Source organism: Homalodisca vitripennis, chromosome 1 (genome assembly GCF_021130785.1).
Source record: "Homalodisca vitripennis isolate AUS2020 chromosome 1, UT_GWSS_2.1, whole genome shotgun sequence".
In the NCBI taxonomy this organism is placed as follows: Eukaryota; Metazoa; Arthropoda; class Insecta; order Hemiptera; family Cicadellidae; genus Homalodisca; species Homalodisca vitripennis.
This window is the reverse complement of record NC_060207.1, coordinates 20,469,873-20,490,199: the sequence shown is the minus strand read 5'-3', so window position 1 is coordinate 20,490,199 and position 20,327 is coordinate 20,469,873. Positions and strand designations below refer to the sequence as shown.

At 34.0% G+C, this 20,327-nt stretch overlaps 1 protein-coding gene across 5 annotated transcripts in view; it reads right to left on the bottom strand.

Annotated features, from left to right (window-relative positions):
* The window catches only part of LOC124357879 (cAMP-specific 3',5'-cyclic phosphodiesterase), an 809,095-nt gene that overhangs the window by 350,221 nt on the left and 438,547 nt on the right, over positions 1 to 20,327 (bottom strand). The window contains exon 1 of one of the 5 annotated variants that reach the window (XM_046810006.1): positions 3,384 to 3,621. The exons of the other annotated variants lie outside the window; for them this stretch is intronic. Within the exon in view, the coding sequence (XP_046665962.1) occupies positions 3,384 to 3,535 (152 nt within the window). The 5' untranslated portion in view covers positions 3,536 to 3,621. Of the gene's footprint in view, positions 1 to 3,383; positions 3,622 to 20,327 lie in introns of those variants that run through there. 5 annotated transcript variants of the gene reach the window in all.

The window sequence follows — 20,327 nt, the reverse complement described above, 5'->3', positions numbered from 1 at the left end:
CAACTTGAGTAATAATTCATAATTTTTAAATTTTGTTTCCCAGTGATTTATTTTATTTTATGATATTATACTGTAATAAAGCAAATGAAAACTCAAGACGAATGTTGAGACAATGAGAATACCTATTAATGTAGGTTGCACTTGATTGTGTGGTATAGGTGTCTCTGATGTCGAAACGATAGAAAGCATTTGTTTTAATATTGTTCGTTGCCGAATTTTTCGGGATCTTTTCAGACTGACATTGAATCCAGATGTCATCATTTTCAGACTCTGAACTAAGCGGAAGGTGAAACGGAGCTGAACTAGACATTTACATTAAATAAAACCTTTAACCCATAGATCCGTAGGATCTGTAGAGAACTGAAGAGTTTTAATAGCTGTATTTCTTTCGGGTATTTTCAAATTTTTATCTTCTTGTTATGCTTTACGTTTTATCAAAATTATTAAAAATATTATGTATTCCTATATTTACAAATTAAGTTTTATTCGAATCCTACACAGACGTTCTCAAGACATGGTAGAAGTCTCTGATGGCACAACACGTTTTTTATACACTTTATTGATAGATACAGTTAATAATTTATAAGAAATATTATTTAGTTTTTAGTATTATTTTCGGAAATTTTTAAATTAGGCATCTTGATACTAAAAAACTTCATATGGCTGCAATTTCTAAACGTATAATGCTTTTGAAATCGGGTTAGTAACATATCAATCTCTGTTCTTATTTAACACTTTCTTATAAATTCTTGCAGGCCTTCCGCGAAGAGCGATAAATATTTTATAATGGCTAAATAAAGTACATTTTAAGTATACTATAAATTTGGTAGGTATTATTTCTTTATCTACTATGCTTATAAAAGCATAGAACCGTCCTGTTCTTTTTTTAGCACTCTGTTTATATATGATACATATATATTATTTGTAATATTTTTGAACTTTTATTTCTAAAATTATGTTTCTGATTTTAAAGTATGACTTTGCATTAATGAATAAACTTCTTTTGATACTGAGCGAAAAACCCCACCCTAATTATTATTTATTACAAATAAGTTAATTCACACTAAACATACAATTTATACATAAATACATCCACATTATGTATTAGGTATATTTATTATGTATTATATGTATATGTAATGTATTTATTATACATATTAAAATACCAATATTTTTTTTAATGTATTGTTATTAGTAAACTCATTGAGGACACCAATAATATAAGTTTAAAAATATACCATTGTTCAATGGTTAGTGCTTATTTTAGAAAAACAAATTGTAGGTTTAATTTAGTATAACATTTTATTTTAGTCATAAATAATATTTGAAAAGTTTGTAGGATTTTCCTTGATGTTTTAAACAATTTAAGGCGTATTATGGATGAACATAGGATGATATTTAGGAATCCCATTAAATTGTGAATAAACATTTAGATGACATTTTAGGTGTAAATATTAACCTTAGTAGGTTATAAATGGAATACATTAGATACATGGGAGCTATCACAGGGGTGCTATTAGTGGAAGAAGAGTTGATATAGTGCATTCCAGTTAATGAAGCATTTTTAATGAAAACCATATTTTATGAACGATCTGCACAAGACAGTCAGGAGCCGTTATTTAGCACTCTAAGGGTTAGTGTTATTTGTTTCTCGGTGCCGTTATCGAGTTTGAAGGCTCAATGTGCAACGTTCTCGCCCGGGAAATGGCTTTGTTATTGCCCTAGTAAGGTGAGGAGGGTATTTGTACAAAGTCTCGTGGACTGGTTGTAGGGCCATCTAGAAGATGTAAGTTTCAGCTTGATAAGGGATATTTACTTGGGATGGTTTAAGTAGTATTAAAAAAAAAATTATGGTTGCCTGTAAAGTCGGTTTTACGGGCGAAGATTTTACGTGACAACGTCTTTTTCTCGGTAGAATATTTATTGATATGAATATTATTAAATTGCACAATAGGAACAAGGAATTGAATGAAAATAAGAATTGCACAAATTTTAACTATAGAAATATATTTTGTTTACTAAAACATTGTACATAATTTGAAATTAATTAAAATTTGTTATTGTAAATGGTAAAGTTGAATAAAACATTTACTAAAATTGGAATTTGAAATTCTTGCTAAACACAGTTAAATTCTAACTCCGCGCGTGGTGATTGGTCGGTTTAGTTCGTTTGTTTGGTCGCACTGTTATGACAGGTTAGAGGTTATAATTTGTTATTTTAAATGTTTGACTAGCAATACGCGCTGTTTCTTCTCAATCGACTGAATTACGATTGATTGCAGAGTGATTTAAACTAATAATTTACTTAACACTATCAACATTTGTCAATAGTATGACATAACCTATAAACTCAGTTTCTCTACTTTTGTGTCAATCTAACAATTAATCAATCAATCATAGTTTACGATAATGAAATATCAGTGTACAATTATTTACCTTTATTGTTGTAGTTGTTGTAAATGACGAATCTAAGCACTCCACATTTTCACGAATAAACATAGTTATCTGCTTTATCCCGTGCGGCGGACCCACAGTTATCTGCTTTATCCCGTGCGGATCGCGTGCGGCGGACCCACTGGACGGGCATCGTAACGTTACCGGGCGTTACACTTTTTCATGAGTGACTCCGAGCCGCAACCTAATTTAAGACGTTGTCACGTCAAAAATTCAAACGTTGAACCAATTTTTTTGAAAAATATTATTTGGCAAAAAGTTATGATTTTCATCCCTGTAATTATAAGTATAAAATTTTAAATCATGTTCTAGGTTATCCTGTATATTTAAGTTCAAAATATAATACTGTAATACCTACTTTATTATTACTGGTATTTATATTTTATTCCGCTTATATCCTTGAATGCTAGGATAGAAATTATTCAATTGTAAGATTTGTAACTAATTTTGGAAAGATTATATTAATATTTCTTACCTTTGATTATGTAATTTAAGTTTTAATTTGCAACGACTTTAATACATGTACAATTTTAATTCAAAAATATTAATTGCCTGTGCGTTAGCGAAATCTGTCACTTGTAGAGCTGAAAAATGTAATTTCTGTCTTTATATCTTTATGTCTTTCCGCACGATCTCTCTGGAATGAACAGACCTATAGACTTCAAAATTGCACGAAGCTTCGTTTCTACATAGGCAACATGGAGTTCATCTAAGTTACTGTCACAAAAAATACCAGTTACATAATATGAATAGTAAAGTTAGTTCTAAGGAAAATAAGTAAAGAAAAATATCACTGTAATACCACAGGAATAAGCAAATGGAGTAGTAACTTTCATGTTAGAATCTGCTAAAGGTAGAATCGTGTTATGTAGTAACCAAGAAAACAAACATAGTGAATCATTATCGATGAAAGGATATCGAAAACTTACAACTTGTTGTGTTTGAAGTTGTTCCAGAAGTAAGACATCTCTGCTCCGGCAGATACAGGGGTGGGGGAGTTGTCATCCTGGCGGTACTGGATGGTGATGGCCATGGGTCCTCCATCTCGCTGCTTGTGACGTCGGCTCAGCAGAGCGGACATTGTGTCGCGGAACTAGCACTACACTACATCAGCAATATAACTCCACACCAGCACTTTAGGTGGTTTTTACACTGCGGCAACGATTTTTACACGAACTTTTACACCGAATCAATAATTTTTACACAATATTTTAGACTGTGCTGCACTGGCATTATAGGTAGTTTTTACACTGCATAAACGATTTTTACACAGACTTTTACACGGAATCAATAGTTTTTACATACTATTTTACACTGTACTAACGATTTTACACTGAAATTTTACACATTATCGATGTTCACATTTTGTGATTTCAGGGCGTATCATTAACATTGAACGTCATCACAACTAAAATCAATGTTTTACCCTCGTTCTTTTACACTCCATTAGTGATGTTTTTTACAAGGTTTCAGTCTGCGTTAACGATGCGATGTATTATATTAGTTTCTCAAAGTACATAATTTATGTCAAGTATTTATGCTTTTGTACTTAAATAACCGATAGAGACCTGTCTATTTCTCACGTAATACTACTGGGTATGCGGTCACATTTGTACTTTAGCACTACACCTGAAACACTTCTATTTTCTACCACACAACCATGATATAAAATTTCATAGCACGCAATACCTTTTAACTGTTATTCGTTAATCTCACTTTATTTTAATGGCATCACTAGGATTTATGAGATTGCGCTGATCATTAGTATTTCGTAACCATTCCACCACCATGGTAAAGATATAGCAATAATATTTTATGCGTCCTAAGACCTGAATTTCAGATTCAAACTAAACAATTTAGTTTTGTAAAATAGAGAACGAAAAATGATATTTGCATGAAACTTACAAAGGTATTAAACACATCTCCGTTATAATTGATTTATGATTCGAATATTTATATATTTTTTAATAGTATTTGGAATTCATACAATTTTAATATTTACTGTGAATTCTTTTTCATTCTGCGAACAAAGTGCAAACATGTTTTATTTATGTTATGTTAATCCAGCTTCAATACTTCAAAAGTTTATTTTGTATGGAGATCTTGAATGTTATCGAAATTGCATTGCTACAGTTTTATTTACATAGAACGTTTTTTAATTCTCCCAATATTTATTTTATTTAACACTTTATTCCAGCCTTTGTTTATTGTTTATAAATTATTTTGTTAAATAATTAATGTATATAGTTTGCAGTATTATAGTGAAACTAGAACATGTAGAGTGAAATTCTGTGTTGCCCATTACGGAACACGAATGTGACTGGGGAATAACCGTAACTAACGTAACTGACTTCCGAGAATAACCATTCCCCAAACTACCAAGAGCACATTACACGCCAAGTTATGTCAATTACGCTTGTTCAAAGCTACGTAAAGTCGCGTACCTAGTTGTGTCAGCTACTGTGCTGCAGTTTGCTATTATCCGGGATTGTGATTTACTGCTTGTCAGTGGTTTGGGCGAGTTGAGATACAAACTTGGTATCAATTTGACGAATTTATAAACCTAAGCTGTTTAGTTTGTTTATGTTACGCACTGCACCTAACTTAGTAATGTCTTTAATAAATTGTATTAGTTACTCAAGAGATACTAATCCAATGCTATAAATGGAGTAAAGGTTAGGTAGCAAATATTTAAACGGTAACAATCATAGAGATAAGTGTTGTGGTCCTAGCGTCGTAACTCAGTGCTAACTGAAATTATTTGGCGTAATCGTAAATTATACTTGCAATTTAAACATTCCCTCGTCTGTATCAATGAAACAAAATAATGTTTTGAAATATTGGAATGTATGAAAGTACTGTATTTACCAACAGGTTTTAAAAATGTTTTATAACTATTTGTTATGACAATTTCCTAAATAGATTTATAATATTAATAATTCGATCAATATCAACACGACACCTGTTTCGGAATTATGCCATCTTAACAGTGTTGGTATATAAACCTCTTTATTTATTTATTATTTAAATAACGTTTCTATTTAGGTACTCGTATTTATATATTAAAAACATAGTTAAAAGCCATTTTTTAAGAAATGAAATTAAAAAAAATATCAACTCAAATCCTTTTCACTAAAAAAATTAAAAATATAAATTAAATTATTTATAATTACAAGTAATATAATATGTCAATATCAATAAATATTTATTTGCTATTGTTCTGATTCCTCTGTTTTAAGTTTTATTTTGACAATGGAAGGATTGTGAAGGAAATAGGAATTTCCCGGACATCGTTCAGTGATTCAATACAATGTAATCAGTAACACAAGGTTTCGAGATTAGCAATCTGGTTTCTTCTTTAGGTAATTATTTTTCTCAATAGTTAATTCGATTTTAGTGGTATTTTAAATCTCAAGTAGCAAGAAAGTATCTCAAACTCTTTAACGAATTAACATCATCAAAGTTACAAAAATTTAAAACGTCCTAAAACCAATTAGTGATAACTTTTGAATCACTTAGCATTCAGTGATTGATTCAAGGTCATTTTGTAAAATATAAATCTATGTTCTTGTTGTGTTTACTCAGTGTAATGTTTAGTACAATCAACTAACCGTGCTACTGGACTATTTCAGAATAAAGAATTAATTCTAGAAATTTACGTAATAAATTATTGTTGCAATCGTGTTTAACGATTATGTACTTGAAATCAAAAAGGATATGCGGGATTTTAATTCCAACTTTTCCTCAAGGAATGATCACGCTTCTACGAGCTTCATTGTTGTTTTTTTTTCAAAATAACGTGTTATGCGCTTCTACGCTAATAGGGGGAAATTAATTCTCCAGTTCATTCGTTTCACAAGAATCAAAGATAAATATTCAAAATTCGGGATAGTTAATATTTAGCCATTACTATCAGTTTATCAGCCATTATTATGTAGTTAACAGCCCAGCGTGCAATAATAACAATATGAGAAATGAACAATGATTAGTTATTAAATATCAGTATCTTTTCTTTAGGCAAAATTCATACTTGTAGTTGCAAAAATAGACAAGCTTTGAGAGCCTAACCTTGCTTTGCAAGCGAGAAGTCGAAGGCTAATGGCTGTCATTTCGACGTTGTCATTAAGATAATGAGGAGTGTCATGGTCAACTTCTACTTTATGATACATGAGCGAACATCATGTCTGAAATAAACTGCTTGAATTTCATTGAAGACATGTATCTTTGTTAATAATAGATATACATGAACAGTGTAAATACAAATCAGAACAATTTAAATACTAAAAATATTAAATAAAAAAATATTAATTATTCAATGATTCTTTATTTGCCATTTATTGTAGCACCTTGTGATAAACCATTTTTTGTTTTTTTTATTAGGCGCGAAAAAAAATAACGCGGAAGGTCTTCTGACCTGTGAACATGCCACATATAATGGACCATGGGAAAAAAAACATGGATGTTCGAGATTAAGACCACAAACTTTTAACGATTGGCCTTGTGACTTATTTACAGTCATGGCGAATGCAAGACGGATCAGAAATTGAAGTCGTTTTAAATTGAAATGGCATGTCGGTTGGTATCATCGGGATACTCGGAATGACAACTTCCTCACCTTTGAATTTTCCTTTGAGTATTGTGGCATAAATAAAATTGTTCATCAATTTACTTACCACCAAATGTGTTTCCGTTGCACAGTTTTGGCTGGGTTTAAGTTTTTAAGCATGATTACAACAACCAAACTTTAGTTGTAAAATTTGTGCTGTGGTAAGCCAGGTACATCCAAGGAGTTTAAAAATTCAATTGGATAGTTGGTGGCATCACCTTCATTTGCTACACAGTCAATAGATTTGATAGATAGAATGCAGTGTACCAATGATCTCATTCTGAATTATGTAGTTTTAAGTCATCTACATCTTTATTCTTAGCTACCAAAATTGCTCGCTCACTCAACCATTCATTATTTTTGAGGTTAGTAATGATGTTTGGAATACTTTGTTAATGAGTTCGTCTTTCGATGAGACCAAAGTTATAGAAAATTCGGAGGAAATGAAATCAATCCGCTCGATTCGTCGACAGGTACTCGGACGATTACCGATAGTCAGCAATTGCTCAGAGAAAATCTTCAGCAGATGTATCGTTCAACAATGCAACTCTCATGTTTGTTGTCAGCTGAAGTTTCTTAACATAGATTCGATGATTTGAGGCAAGCGTTTATCTCGTCGGCAGCAGTCGATCTGGGAATTTACTGGCAATGTTTGGCGGAAATCGCCAGGCAGTAAAATCATTGAGCCTCCAAAACATCTCGAGTCATTACGTAGATCTTGCAATGTTCGGTAGAGTGCTTCCAATGCACGTTTGTGCGCGATTGTGCATTCGTCCCAGATGATGATCTTCGATTCTGATAAAACTTTGGCCATAGCGGAGTGCCATATTGCATGTTGGTTTTTCAATATATTCAGATTTAACGGCAATTTTTAATGCAGAATGTGTCGTACGACATCCTTTTAGTAATGTGGCTGCTATTCCAGAAGAAGCAACTGCAACCGCAGTGTTGGATCTTGCACGAACAGTGGCTAAAATTACTGACATGAGGAATGTCTTACCAGTTCCACCAGGGGCATCCAGGAAATAGAAACCACCATTTCCATCATCAGTTGCCTTCATTAATGTATCATAAACTTCCATTTGTTGGGGATTCATCAGGGGTACATTCGTTTGAACTTCTAAAATCTAATTCCTGGTGATCATATTTACGTTTCCGTTCCAATTCTCGATTAAATGCGTCAATCATTTCACAATTTGGCACTGGCATTCCTAACCTGACTAATAAACTACCGCATATGAGATAGCACATGTCTTCAATCAAAAGCAAGGCCCTATTATGTATCTCCTAATTCATTTCAAGATTGGGATTTCTTGAATTGACACGAATTTGATGTAAAATATCTTCTGCCATATTATCCTTGTATTTGTGCCACAGGTTAGATGGGTTCGATGGAAAGCATGTCGAAATGATGATAGCAAATAATGTAATCTGACTTGGAGATGCAGAGATAATAAATTGCTTTCAATTGAAAAAAATTAAATTTGAAATTGTATTATCTGGATAGTAAAGTCTATGTGATTGCAGAAACAGTTGAAACAAAATTTGCTGTTTCTGCTTACTCTATACTTTCAAAACTATAAGTGTAAAGAAATGTAAAATAGTAATTAAATGATATAAACATATGTTTCTTTTGTCGCATTATACATGTTTACAAAGAACAGCTGATTAAATTTGAAAAGGCTCTTTCACTTAATAACATATGTTTGCTGCAATGCATTTCTTACGGGTATTTCTGTAACTTTTAGAGACCAGTGGGGCGGAATCCTGAATCGGGAACGGGATAAAAAAGCTATCCTATGTTCTTATCCCAGTTCTTAGCTACCTCCCTACCAATTTTCAGCCAAATCGGATCAGGCGTTCTTGACTTATAAATAGTGTAACTAACACGACTTTCTTTTATATATATAGATTTACGACTTAAGATTACGACTATTTAAGATTAAGGTAACGAAATCGTTTCACGTGAAATCTTATAAATCTATAAAAATGTATATTTATACTCTATCGTTTTTTGGGACTAAAATTAAAAATGTTCTTCCTAAATTGAACTGTCTCAAAATTAGAACATCAAACGCTAAGCCAAAAACTTAGGCCTCTTTGGTTACACGCATTAAAAGCAACAGTTATATTTGATACCTTGACAAATCAGAAAAAAACATTGCATTTTAAAATGTAATCATTGCAATGTTGAAAATGAAATTTGTATTTGTTCCACAAACGAACTTGTACTGGAGATATAGCGGACTTACTGCCATGCTGTGTCAATTTAACATAAATTCTTTATGTCAAAGCACACTTCACTAACTCTTAGTTGCATCTGATTTACGCTCTGTTGTAGTTACATTACTACTTTTAAGTCTATTCTGTGCTGTTCACTAGGATATAAATCACAATATTTGATTCTGTAATATTTTGGTAATTTGCTGATAGCCAGTTTTATATTTTTTGCTAAAATCTACAGGAATCATTGTAAAATAATATAGAATTGTGTTAAAAAATACCGATAATCTAATCCACGAAATAAAAATACGAGTATAACTCAATTTAAGACAATTTTAATGATATTTATCTACTCTATATGTAGTTTTAGGTTCACTGACTGTTCCTGATACCAAAAAGTTGAATGCTACAAACCAAAGTGTTAATCCACTATTTTTGTGTAATTGACTATTTAAAGTCAGTTAGTGAGACTAACAAGAAGGGTCAGGACGTGTAACAGGTTTACAATTGCAAGGGTTGTCAACCTTTGTATAATTAGACGCCACCATTTAGGGTATAAATGGCTCTTAATTGTTCCATTATTTCTCATACATTATACAAGTACTACACACTGTATACATCATTCAGTACATTTGTACCATGATATTGAAATAATAAATAGACGTAGAGTATTTAGAATTTCACATTCTATAATTTACTCATGTCTTTCCAAAATATGCCAATTTATTCTTTTTCATTGTTTGCTCTTTTAAGAACGATAGTCTTTAATCGTTTTGTTACAGGCTTCGCTGAGGTTGCATGCAAAATTTTAAATATATGGCTCATTTCATTCTGTCCTTCAGATAGATACACAAACAGACGATCATAAAAAATAGAGGTTGAACCAAAAATTATGCACCGTAGAACCCATACCTTTATAGCTGAGGTTTCATGCAAACTTTAAAGTCAACATAAGAAATATTTCTCGATTTGCCTTGTTACATGGTACATTTAAATTTCTGTTAATTAAGTTGGGCTTCATATCTGTGTTTAAATAGTAAAAGACTACAAAACAAGCCATTATAAAATGACATTGTACGAGTTGGGATAGTTAGGCTACATGTGTAAGTTTGCCAACTGTTGTTTTGCAAAATGTAATTATTCTGCTATTTTCACGTTCCTATCATGGTTACCCATAATACCAATGTAAAATATTCGCAAACACTTAGCCAAATCTCATACATTATAATGCATTATTGAGTAACATGCATTATCATCAAAATCAGTGTCCCTCTTATAGAAATGAAGCTTCATGCAGAATTTCAAGTCTATAAGTCAGTTCATTTTTGAGATATGCAGACAGACAGAAATAAAGGTTTTCCAGCCCTACGAGTGATTGGCTTCGCTAAAGCTCAGCCAATAAACTACCTCTTCTATTATTAATAAAACGACATAAGGATTAAAAATAATTGTTCATCTCGTTAAGCTGAAAGCAAGTTATTTGTGTTCTTATTTTTTTAAATTATTTTCCCTATCACAGCTTTCTTTATTGACGAGTGAGATATACATATTACATCCATAAATGCTGACTGTGTAAAACCGTATCTGTAGAATGGACGATGTAAATGGATGAGTACCAGGACAACGTCGTTTTACACACGAACGTCACACCGGCAGTAGAGAACAGCTGATATACATCAAGTCCACGGTAAATCGAAACAGCTGACAAAAACAAACTGCACCGCGTCACAGCTGACACAGACATAGACAGACCGCTGTCGTACCCGCCCAATCTGTCCTCCCCCCTCCTCTACCTCCTACTTCACCACTACAGTGACATACATGCCTTACAAAACATGTTCTTGAGATGGTATTGGACATAGGCAATACAACGCTCGGAAACTTGTTATTATAATATTTTCGAAAACAGATAGAAACTAAGTAAATGTGAAAACATTGTTTCGAATAACCGTATACTTAACAATTTTATAAACTCAAATTCATACAGAGCCATATTAGATTTAATATTATACACCAGGAAAAAGGATTATGGTATGGGAAAAAATTGCCGTGAACGTAAAATATATACTAGATCTCCTTTATAACCTATTACAAACAGTCACGGTCACCATGGGTTAATTTCTAGCTAAGCTCATAGAAGTTAAAAAAGCTATTTTAGTATTTAGTTAAGAACCCGACGTGTATTGAAATCAATACTGTGGTGAGATTTTATTTATTTATTTCACATTATATTTTAATACAATAATATGTATGTACATAATAAGGTAACGAAATAGGCAAAATAAAATCTATTCACAAATAAGCTAATATCATTGTACTTACTCTACTGCAAAAAGGAAATTATAATAAACACGAATAACTTACAAGTATAAGTAATTGGTGTATAACCTAAAGAATATTCTAGATTACATTGAAAAAATCACGAGATAAGTAGTCTCAATATTTTCAATTGTATCGTCTGACAACCGTCACGGTTATTATAGTTGAACGTTCCCTTTTTAAACACCAACACCAAAAAAAAAAAAAAATACAAGCTAGAATACAATGACTCCACTAGACAGGATTTTTGACATTTTCCACAGCTCTATTTAAAGAATATATAGAATAGGGCTAAAAACCTGTTATCCTTTCAATTTGTCCATCGTCAGTAATAAACTACTTATTGTTTTATATAAAGATAAAATAAAACTAGTTGGCCTGGGATATATAGTTGTTGGAATATTTTTTGTTCGTTGTAATTATTTTAGTAATTTTTACTTTGTCCTTTTCGCTAAATGGATAGAGCCTACGTTAACATATAAATTTAACACAGTATAGTATATTATGAAAAACCTTGCTATAGGAATATGAAGAAACGAAGAATATTGTGATATCGAAATTGAGGAGCCGTAATAAAGGAGTTGATGCGAGTATAAAATAACGGAAAAGGGCCAACGAAGGAATCAGGTGATTTATCCTGTCCAAGGAAAGGACGACAAAGACCAGGACCTCTTTTGTTACCGTGCAGTTCCGATCTGGGCCGGCCGAGACGTTGTAAAAACTGAGTGAGAAAATTTATGTTCCTGATTCATGAGCTTACGGCTTCTTTGATTTATTTGCTGGTACCAAAGAACTGTTTATGATTGCCAAGTTATTTATTATTTATTACAGGTGCTGCTTCGTTTCTGGTAGCTTCTGTTGCGTTTTGAGGTAGAGGTATTTCCTGCTATTGGACCCAAAATAGCAGAGAACCTGCATTATAGTTATATAGATAAATGTCCGAATGTTTAACACCTTACTTTGAAAAACACAGTGAGTGTGTCAAAAAATTAGAATATAAATAGCTAGGATGTATATAAGTAGGCATAAAGGCTATTTATAGTTCGTGAAATACAGAACACACACACACACACACACACACACACACACACACACACACACACACACACACACACACACACACACACGCACGCACGCACGCACGCACGCACGCACGCACATCATACAAGATGCCACAATAAACGACACAAAAATTCTCAAAACCATAAAAAATTACCACAAAATGTAAACAGACGTTTTGCTTTACTTTTTCCACCGAGAACATTCGTTGGTTAACAGTGTACACCAATATTATCAGAAAGTCTGTCTCGCAAAATTTATGATGATTTTGGAAACAGTTATCCGTCTACTCTGAATCTGTAGAATGATTATATTCTACTATTGGTTTTTTCTCCTCACTATATCGGTAATCTTCTTAAATGTTATTTATAAAAACGAAGAATAATTGTACCCGGTAGTTGATGTGTATCTATTACTTTAGCTTATCTATCTCAACAAATAAAGAACAAGTTACATTTCTTATACCGATAGGTCGAGATTTAAAGACACTCGGACACCGGTAGACTTGCAAGTTAAGTTTTAATCTTAGCATAAACGATAATAAGGATCTGAAGGACGGAATATTGAAATTACAAAAATGATAGGAAAGATACTAATATCTCCTGTTAGAGGACATGAGTAGGAGTAGCAGATCGACAAATTACTGACCATGCATATTCCTTAAAGTTCTAGACCTAGTCCTATAACGTCTATTGTATATGGTTGTCTCAGATAAATAAAATCATGTTTCTTTTGAAAATTCAAAACCTGAGATCTATTTTACCTCAGAACGTTTTAGATTCCCGATCTCATTGTGAACCAAAGAGATGCAATCACTTCACAGTTTTTTTAGGCCAAAAATGGCGTACGATTATTGTTATTATATTGCTCATATGTTTTCATATAAAAATAAAATTCGTGGATTAGTTACATATTTAGCTCAATAATTATATTGCGATAGTACAATATGAAGTGTCAAACATATGATTTAAATATAGGATATGTCTACAACATTTTATTTTGATCCACTTTTATTACCTCGCTATATACATTATAGACTCCCGAGCGAGACAGTAGTTTATCCAAACTGACAGCTCCTTCAATTTGCCAAAGGCGCAGCTTAGACGATACAGCGGTTATCGCAAGATAACTAAATCAAGCAACATCGAACGTGGCTGCTGCTTGGATGGGTGACCGCTGAGCAATCCTATCCTTACAAGCAGCCCGCCTGCCCGGCTTTTAGTGGCGGGTCGAAAGTCACTTCCCCAGATTGTGTTAAAGATTAGCTACTTGTTAGCCTAACTTCACCTGGTAAAATAATAAATTGCTAGTGTACTTAATTACTGCTCCTTCAACTGACTAAATTTTAGAGACATTGTCTTCATAATATTGACCTAATTAAAACAAAGTATGCTATCATTTTATTTCAGGTAACATCATTTATTTATTTATAATTGAATTACAAAAGGGAATTTGTAAGTATGTTTGTAAAATCATTCATACAGTCTTCAAAATATTTGATCTATTTTTAGTGATTACGTGAATAGGCTTATTTTGTAAGTAAATAAATTTAGAGATATACAAAAATAGAATGATATATTTGAAGTTAGATAAAACATTGTTTGCCAAAAGGAGAATAATAATAAAGCATTCTAGAGACAATACGCTTTTTTAAGCACTTGGAAGTAATAATGATCTCTCTTTATAATTTAAATAGCATCTGATACGGTTACCCAAAATGGAAAAAAAATTTCAACATATTTTTGGCCCTTTAGTACAACAGAATTATACGGAAGTTTTTAAATACATTGCTATAAAGAATAATTTTTTAAATATACAAAAATAATTATTATAATTTTTACCAAAAGTGTATATTAAAATGTAACTTTAGATTTACTCAACTTTAATTTAATAAATGTCACGATCATATTTTTACCAACGATTATAAAAAGGTGAGTAGTAGGATTGGAAAGTCTATGGTGAAAGTATTTTCGTTACAACGTATTACTTTAGAAAAAATCTAGCTGTAAGATAGAAGTCAGTCTGTTCTCGGAGCTTCTCGGGCCAGAAATAGCCGAAGTGGATAGATAAGAGGAAGGTAATAGTCCAGTGATGCTACGGCACTGTAGCGGCAGCTGAACACACCACATCTGCAACACAGTACGTGCTGCTGCAACGGCTATGCGTACTTTAACACTTGATATGTAAGTGGCTAAGAGGAGAGATAAGAGGATGCTTGTAGTCCAGTGATGCTACGGCACTGCAGAGGCAGCTGCACACACCACATCTGCAACACAGTGCGTGCTGCTGCAACGGCTATGTGTACTTTAACACTTGATATGTAAGTGGCAAAGTGGAGAGATAAGAGGAGGCTTGTAGTCCAGTGATGCTACGGCACTGCAGCGGCAGCTGCACACACCATATCCGCAACACAGTGCGTGCTGCTGCAACGGCTATGTGTACTTTAGCACTTGATGAGTAAGTGGCAAAGTAGAGAGATAAGAGGAGGCTTGTAGTCCAGTGATGCTACGGCACTGCAGCGGCAGCTGCACACACCACATCCGCAACACAGTGCGTGCTGCTGCAACGGCTATGTGTACTTTAGCACTTGATATGTAAGTGGCAAAGTAGAGAGATAAGAGGAGGCTTGTAGTCCAGTGATGCTACGGCACTGCAGCGGCAGCTGCACACAACATATCCGCAACACAGTGCGTGCTGCTGCAACGGCTATGTGTACTTTAGCACTTGATGAGTAAGTGGCAAAGTAGAGAGATAAGAGGAGGCTTGTAGTCCAGTGATGCTACGGCACTGCAGCGGCAGCTGCACACACCACATCTGCAACACAGTGCGTGCTGCTGCAACGGCTATGTGTACTTTAGCACTTGATATGTAAGTGGCAAAGTGGAGAGATAAGAGGAGGCTTGTAGTCCAGTGACGCTACGGCACTGCAGCGGCAGCTGCACACACCACATCTGCAACACAGTACGTGCTGCTGCAACGGCTATGCGTACTTTAGCACTTGATATGTAAGTGGCAAAGTGGAGAGATAAGAGGAGGCTTGTAGTCCAGTGACGCTACGGCACTGCAGCGGCAGCTGCACACACCACATCTGCAACACAGTGCGTGCTGCTGCAACGGCTATGCGTACTTTAGCACTTGATATGTAAGTGGCAAAGTGGAGAGATAAGAGGAGGCTTGTAGTCCAGTGACGCTACGGCACTGCAGCGGCAGCTGCACACACCACATCTGCAACACAGTGTGTGCTGCTGCAACGGCTATGCGTACTTTAGCACTTGATATGTAAGTGGCAAAGTGGAGAGATAAGAGGAGGCTTGTAGTCCAGTGACGCTACGGCACTGCAGCGGCAGCTGCACACACCACATCTGCAACACAGTACGTGCTGCTGCAACGGCTATGCGTACTTTAGCACTTGATATGTAAGTGGAAAAGTGGAGAGATAAGAGGAGGCTTGTAGTCCAGTGACGCTACGGCACTGCAGCGGCAGCTGCACACACCACATCTGCAACACAGTACGTGCTGCTGCAACGGCTATGCGTACTTTAGCACTTGATATGTAAGTGGAAAAGTGGAGAGATAAGAGGAGGCTTGTAGTCCAGTGACGCTACGGCACTGCAGCGGCAGCTGCACACACCACATCTGCAACACAGTACGTGCTGCTGCAACGGCTATGCGTACTTTAGCACTTGATATGTAAGTGGCTAAGAGGAGAGATAAGAGGATGCTTGTAGTCCAGTGATGCTACGGCAGCTGCAAACACCATAGCAGCAAAGGCAGTTACACAGTGCGTGCTGCTACAACGGCTTTTGGTACTGTACCATGTCCTGTGTAAATGTCGAAGTGTAGAGACAAGGGGGAGGGTTAATTCAGCTTTGTAGCAGCTTTCATAAATACTCGTATATCCAAACAGAAAAAGTTTTAATTTTATATATAAAGAAATCCTTTCAACTTTTTGCATTATTTCAGAGATACGTTCAGAGTAATAAACTAAAAGTAATTTATTGACAATTAAAACTGAAGTTCTATCTTGGGAGAAGTTAGTTAATCAATCCTAGTTTCTGAACAAGCCGAGGGGGTGCTAATAGATTATCGAGAGATATACGTATTTGGTAATGAACGTTACATAGTTTAACATCATAACTACCATGGCGAATAAAATAATTTATCTTCTTAATGAACCCAGCATTTTTATATTAGGAACACACTTTGCCAAATTTACCTATACATATAAAGTGTACAAATTTAGTTTGAGATGACAGTAATACAACATTTATCTTTTATTGAAGTAGCTAAAGCCTTGTGTGCCCTGTTTTCGGAGGGAGTAACCGGGGATGAGGTGGATACACATAGGAATTTACTTGATTTAAAGGATTTGGCAGAATCCGCGGACCTTACATCGTGAAATTGGAACTGACTAGGGCTGTAGGTTCCAGAGAAACAGAATCACTTTCTATTACGGCGAAGTTCCCAACAATGTGTGACTGGCAATTATAATTGGATCAGAAGCCAATTACAAACTTCCAAACACATTTAATAATTGTTTAATTGAAGGTAAAGTTTATTTCGCTGTTAATAATAATTTCGGTTAGTAGTAAAATATTGTCCATTATATTAATTCGTACTTTTCAATACAAAAATTCAAAGGCTATGTTTTTTACAGTTGTTAGAACACTGATTATCTGAAAAAAAAAACGTTATCGGCATTGCCAACGACTTTGCAATCATATGACTGCTATAATAATAGTAATTATCGTTACCGATACAACGACTATAATGTATAATCAACCGTCCAAGTACCCTGGTGTATAAAAAGTGAATTGATTTGATCAATGTTTGACCCAGGTACATTCTACCAGATAGAAGTAATAATTATCATAAAAATCCCCACTTAAAAGTCAAGAATTTATTAAATACTTCTGTGAATAGCGTGGTTTACTTATCACATTGAACTCTTGTTATTATTTCATTTAGCCTCTTGTAAACCATGATGTCGAATTTAGAAAATTTAAATAAAATATTTTAAAGTAAATTAATTTAATTAAATAATAAATATTTCTCAAGAAAACCGTTCCAAAAACATTAACAAAAAATATCTGTTAAAAAAATGCATATGAACAATTAAAAACAAATAGCACGCTATTTTTAAAACCAAAATTCAATGTTTAATATATTTAATGAAAAATAAAGTTAATTACAGTTATTGATTCAGCGAAAGAAGCTTTTGACATTCAAATACGACATATTTTAATGCTAATGGAGCCTCTTAAACATCCTTTAATTTGAGACAATACGATGATTCCAACTCAGCAAATAATTTCTTTTCAAAATTATGTTTATGAACTTTGTAACAAAGGAAAGGATTAAATTAGCATTTATCTAAGAATTCGATACTGAGTTATATCAGTTTTCTTTAACGGAGTTCACGGATTCTGATGAGGTTTTAAAATACTGCAACTTTATCAATACACGAAAAAAGACTATTAATTAACAAATTTAATTGATTAATTTTCTTAATAGTACTTTGTATACGTATACGGACATTAAATTAAGTGCCATTATACGGTAACATTATCAATACATCTGTTTTCAGCGGTTTTATGAAAAGCTCATGCGAGTCCCTTGGTAAAACACTAATTATGTGGAAACTTCAAATCTACATTGAGTTTAAAAATTGAAGAATACTATGATCAAGATAAAATTTGTTGATCTTAACCCTTATGTTCCTTGCTGGCTCACAAAAGTTAATTATGTAGTGCAATATTGCATAAAATGTTCATTAATTATGAGCAATGAATTACACATCCTAGCTGTGCATTGCAGAAGTCGTGACATAAATGTCCTAAATATTTCTGAAAGGGGGTACTTGGGCTCTTCAAAAAACAAATGCGAGAAACGAATACTAAAATTGACACCCATATACCACAAAAGCTTTTTTCCATTTGAAGAAGTGTTTATACCCTTAAATATATATCATTAAAAAATCTACAAAATAGTGATTTCGTGAGAATTTGAAACTTTTAAAAGTAACAACGTATCATATTTATGAATGAAGTTTTGTTCTTATACACCTCACAATTGATTTAACAAAAAGGAATCCAAACAGCATACCCCGGTATTTCTATGAATACAAATACTATGAGAACAAATACCTTTTAATTGTGAAATACCAACAGTAAAATAAAAATTCTCAACTATTTTTAGTTATCAAACATCGAGAATATTAAAGCCTAAGTAACGACTTAGGCTCACGAGACTTTACCACACAAAGTTCGATTGTTACTAATTAACAAAACAAAACGTGACCAGCGTTGTTGCTATTGGCACAATGTTGAACCCTCGGATGAGCGACGCCATTTCAAGCAGCACTTACACATCTGGTAAGCAAACGGGATGACTGGTGTTCTAACAATATTGAACGGCTGAACGTCTGCCAGGACCGCTGGTAGGTGGAATACTGTCCGCAGCCTTCTGCCTGGGAGAGGACAGATTACTGGAGCATATAGGGTAGAAATGTTTCGGTGGTAAAAGTACTATAATACTATACTATACTCTATAGCATTCTATCGGAGAGAAGATATATAATGGAAGTATATAGGGTAGAAATATTTCGGTGGTAAAAGTACTATAATACTATACTATACTCTATAGCATTCTATCGGAGAGAAGATATATATAATGGAAGTATATAGGGTAGAAATATTTCGGTGGTAAAAGTACTATAATACTATACTATACTCTATAGCCTCCTATCGGAGAGAAGATAATATATAATGGAAGTATATAGGGTAGAAATATTTCGGTGTTAAAAGTACTACAGTACTATACTATGCGCTATAGCCTTCTGTTTGGGAGAGAACGGATAATAGTAGCATATAGGCTAGAAAAGTTTTGGTGGTAAAAGTACTATATTACTATACTAAGCGGTATAGTCTTCTGTAGGGAAGAGGACGGATAATGGTAGTATATAGAGTAGAACAGTTTCGGTGGTAAAAGTACTATAGTACTATATATGCCCTGTAGCCTTCTCTCGGGGAGCGACAGATAATGCAAGTATATAGGGCAGAAAGGTTTCAGTGATAAAAGTACTATAGTATAATACCATGCACTTTAGCCTTCTGTCGGGGAGAGGCCAGATAACAGAAGTATATGGGTAGAAATGTTTCGGTGGTAAAATTACTATAGTACTATATATGCCCTGTAGCCTTCTCTCGGGGAGCGACAGATAATGCAAGTATATAGGGCAGAAAGGTTTCAGTGATAAAAGTACTATAGTATAATACCATGCACTTTAGCCTTCTGTCGGGGAGAGGCCAGATAACAGAAGTATATGGGTAGAAATGTTTCGGTGGTAAAATTACTATAGTACTATATATGCCCTGTAGCCTTCTCTCGGGGAGCGACAGATAATGCAAGTATATAGGGCAGAAAGGTTTCAGTGATAAAAGTACTATAGTATAATACCATGCACTTTAGCCTTCTGTCGGGGAGAGGCCAGATAACAGAAGTATATGGGTAGAAATGTTTCGGTGGTAAAATTACTATAGTACTATATATGCCCTGTAGCCTTCTCTCGGGGAGCGACAGATAATGCAAGTATATAGGGCAGAAAGGTTTCAGTGATAAAAGTACTATAGTATAATACCATGCACTTTAGCCTTCTGTCGGGGAG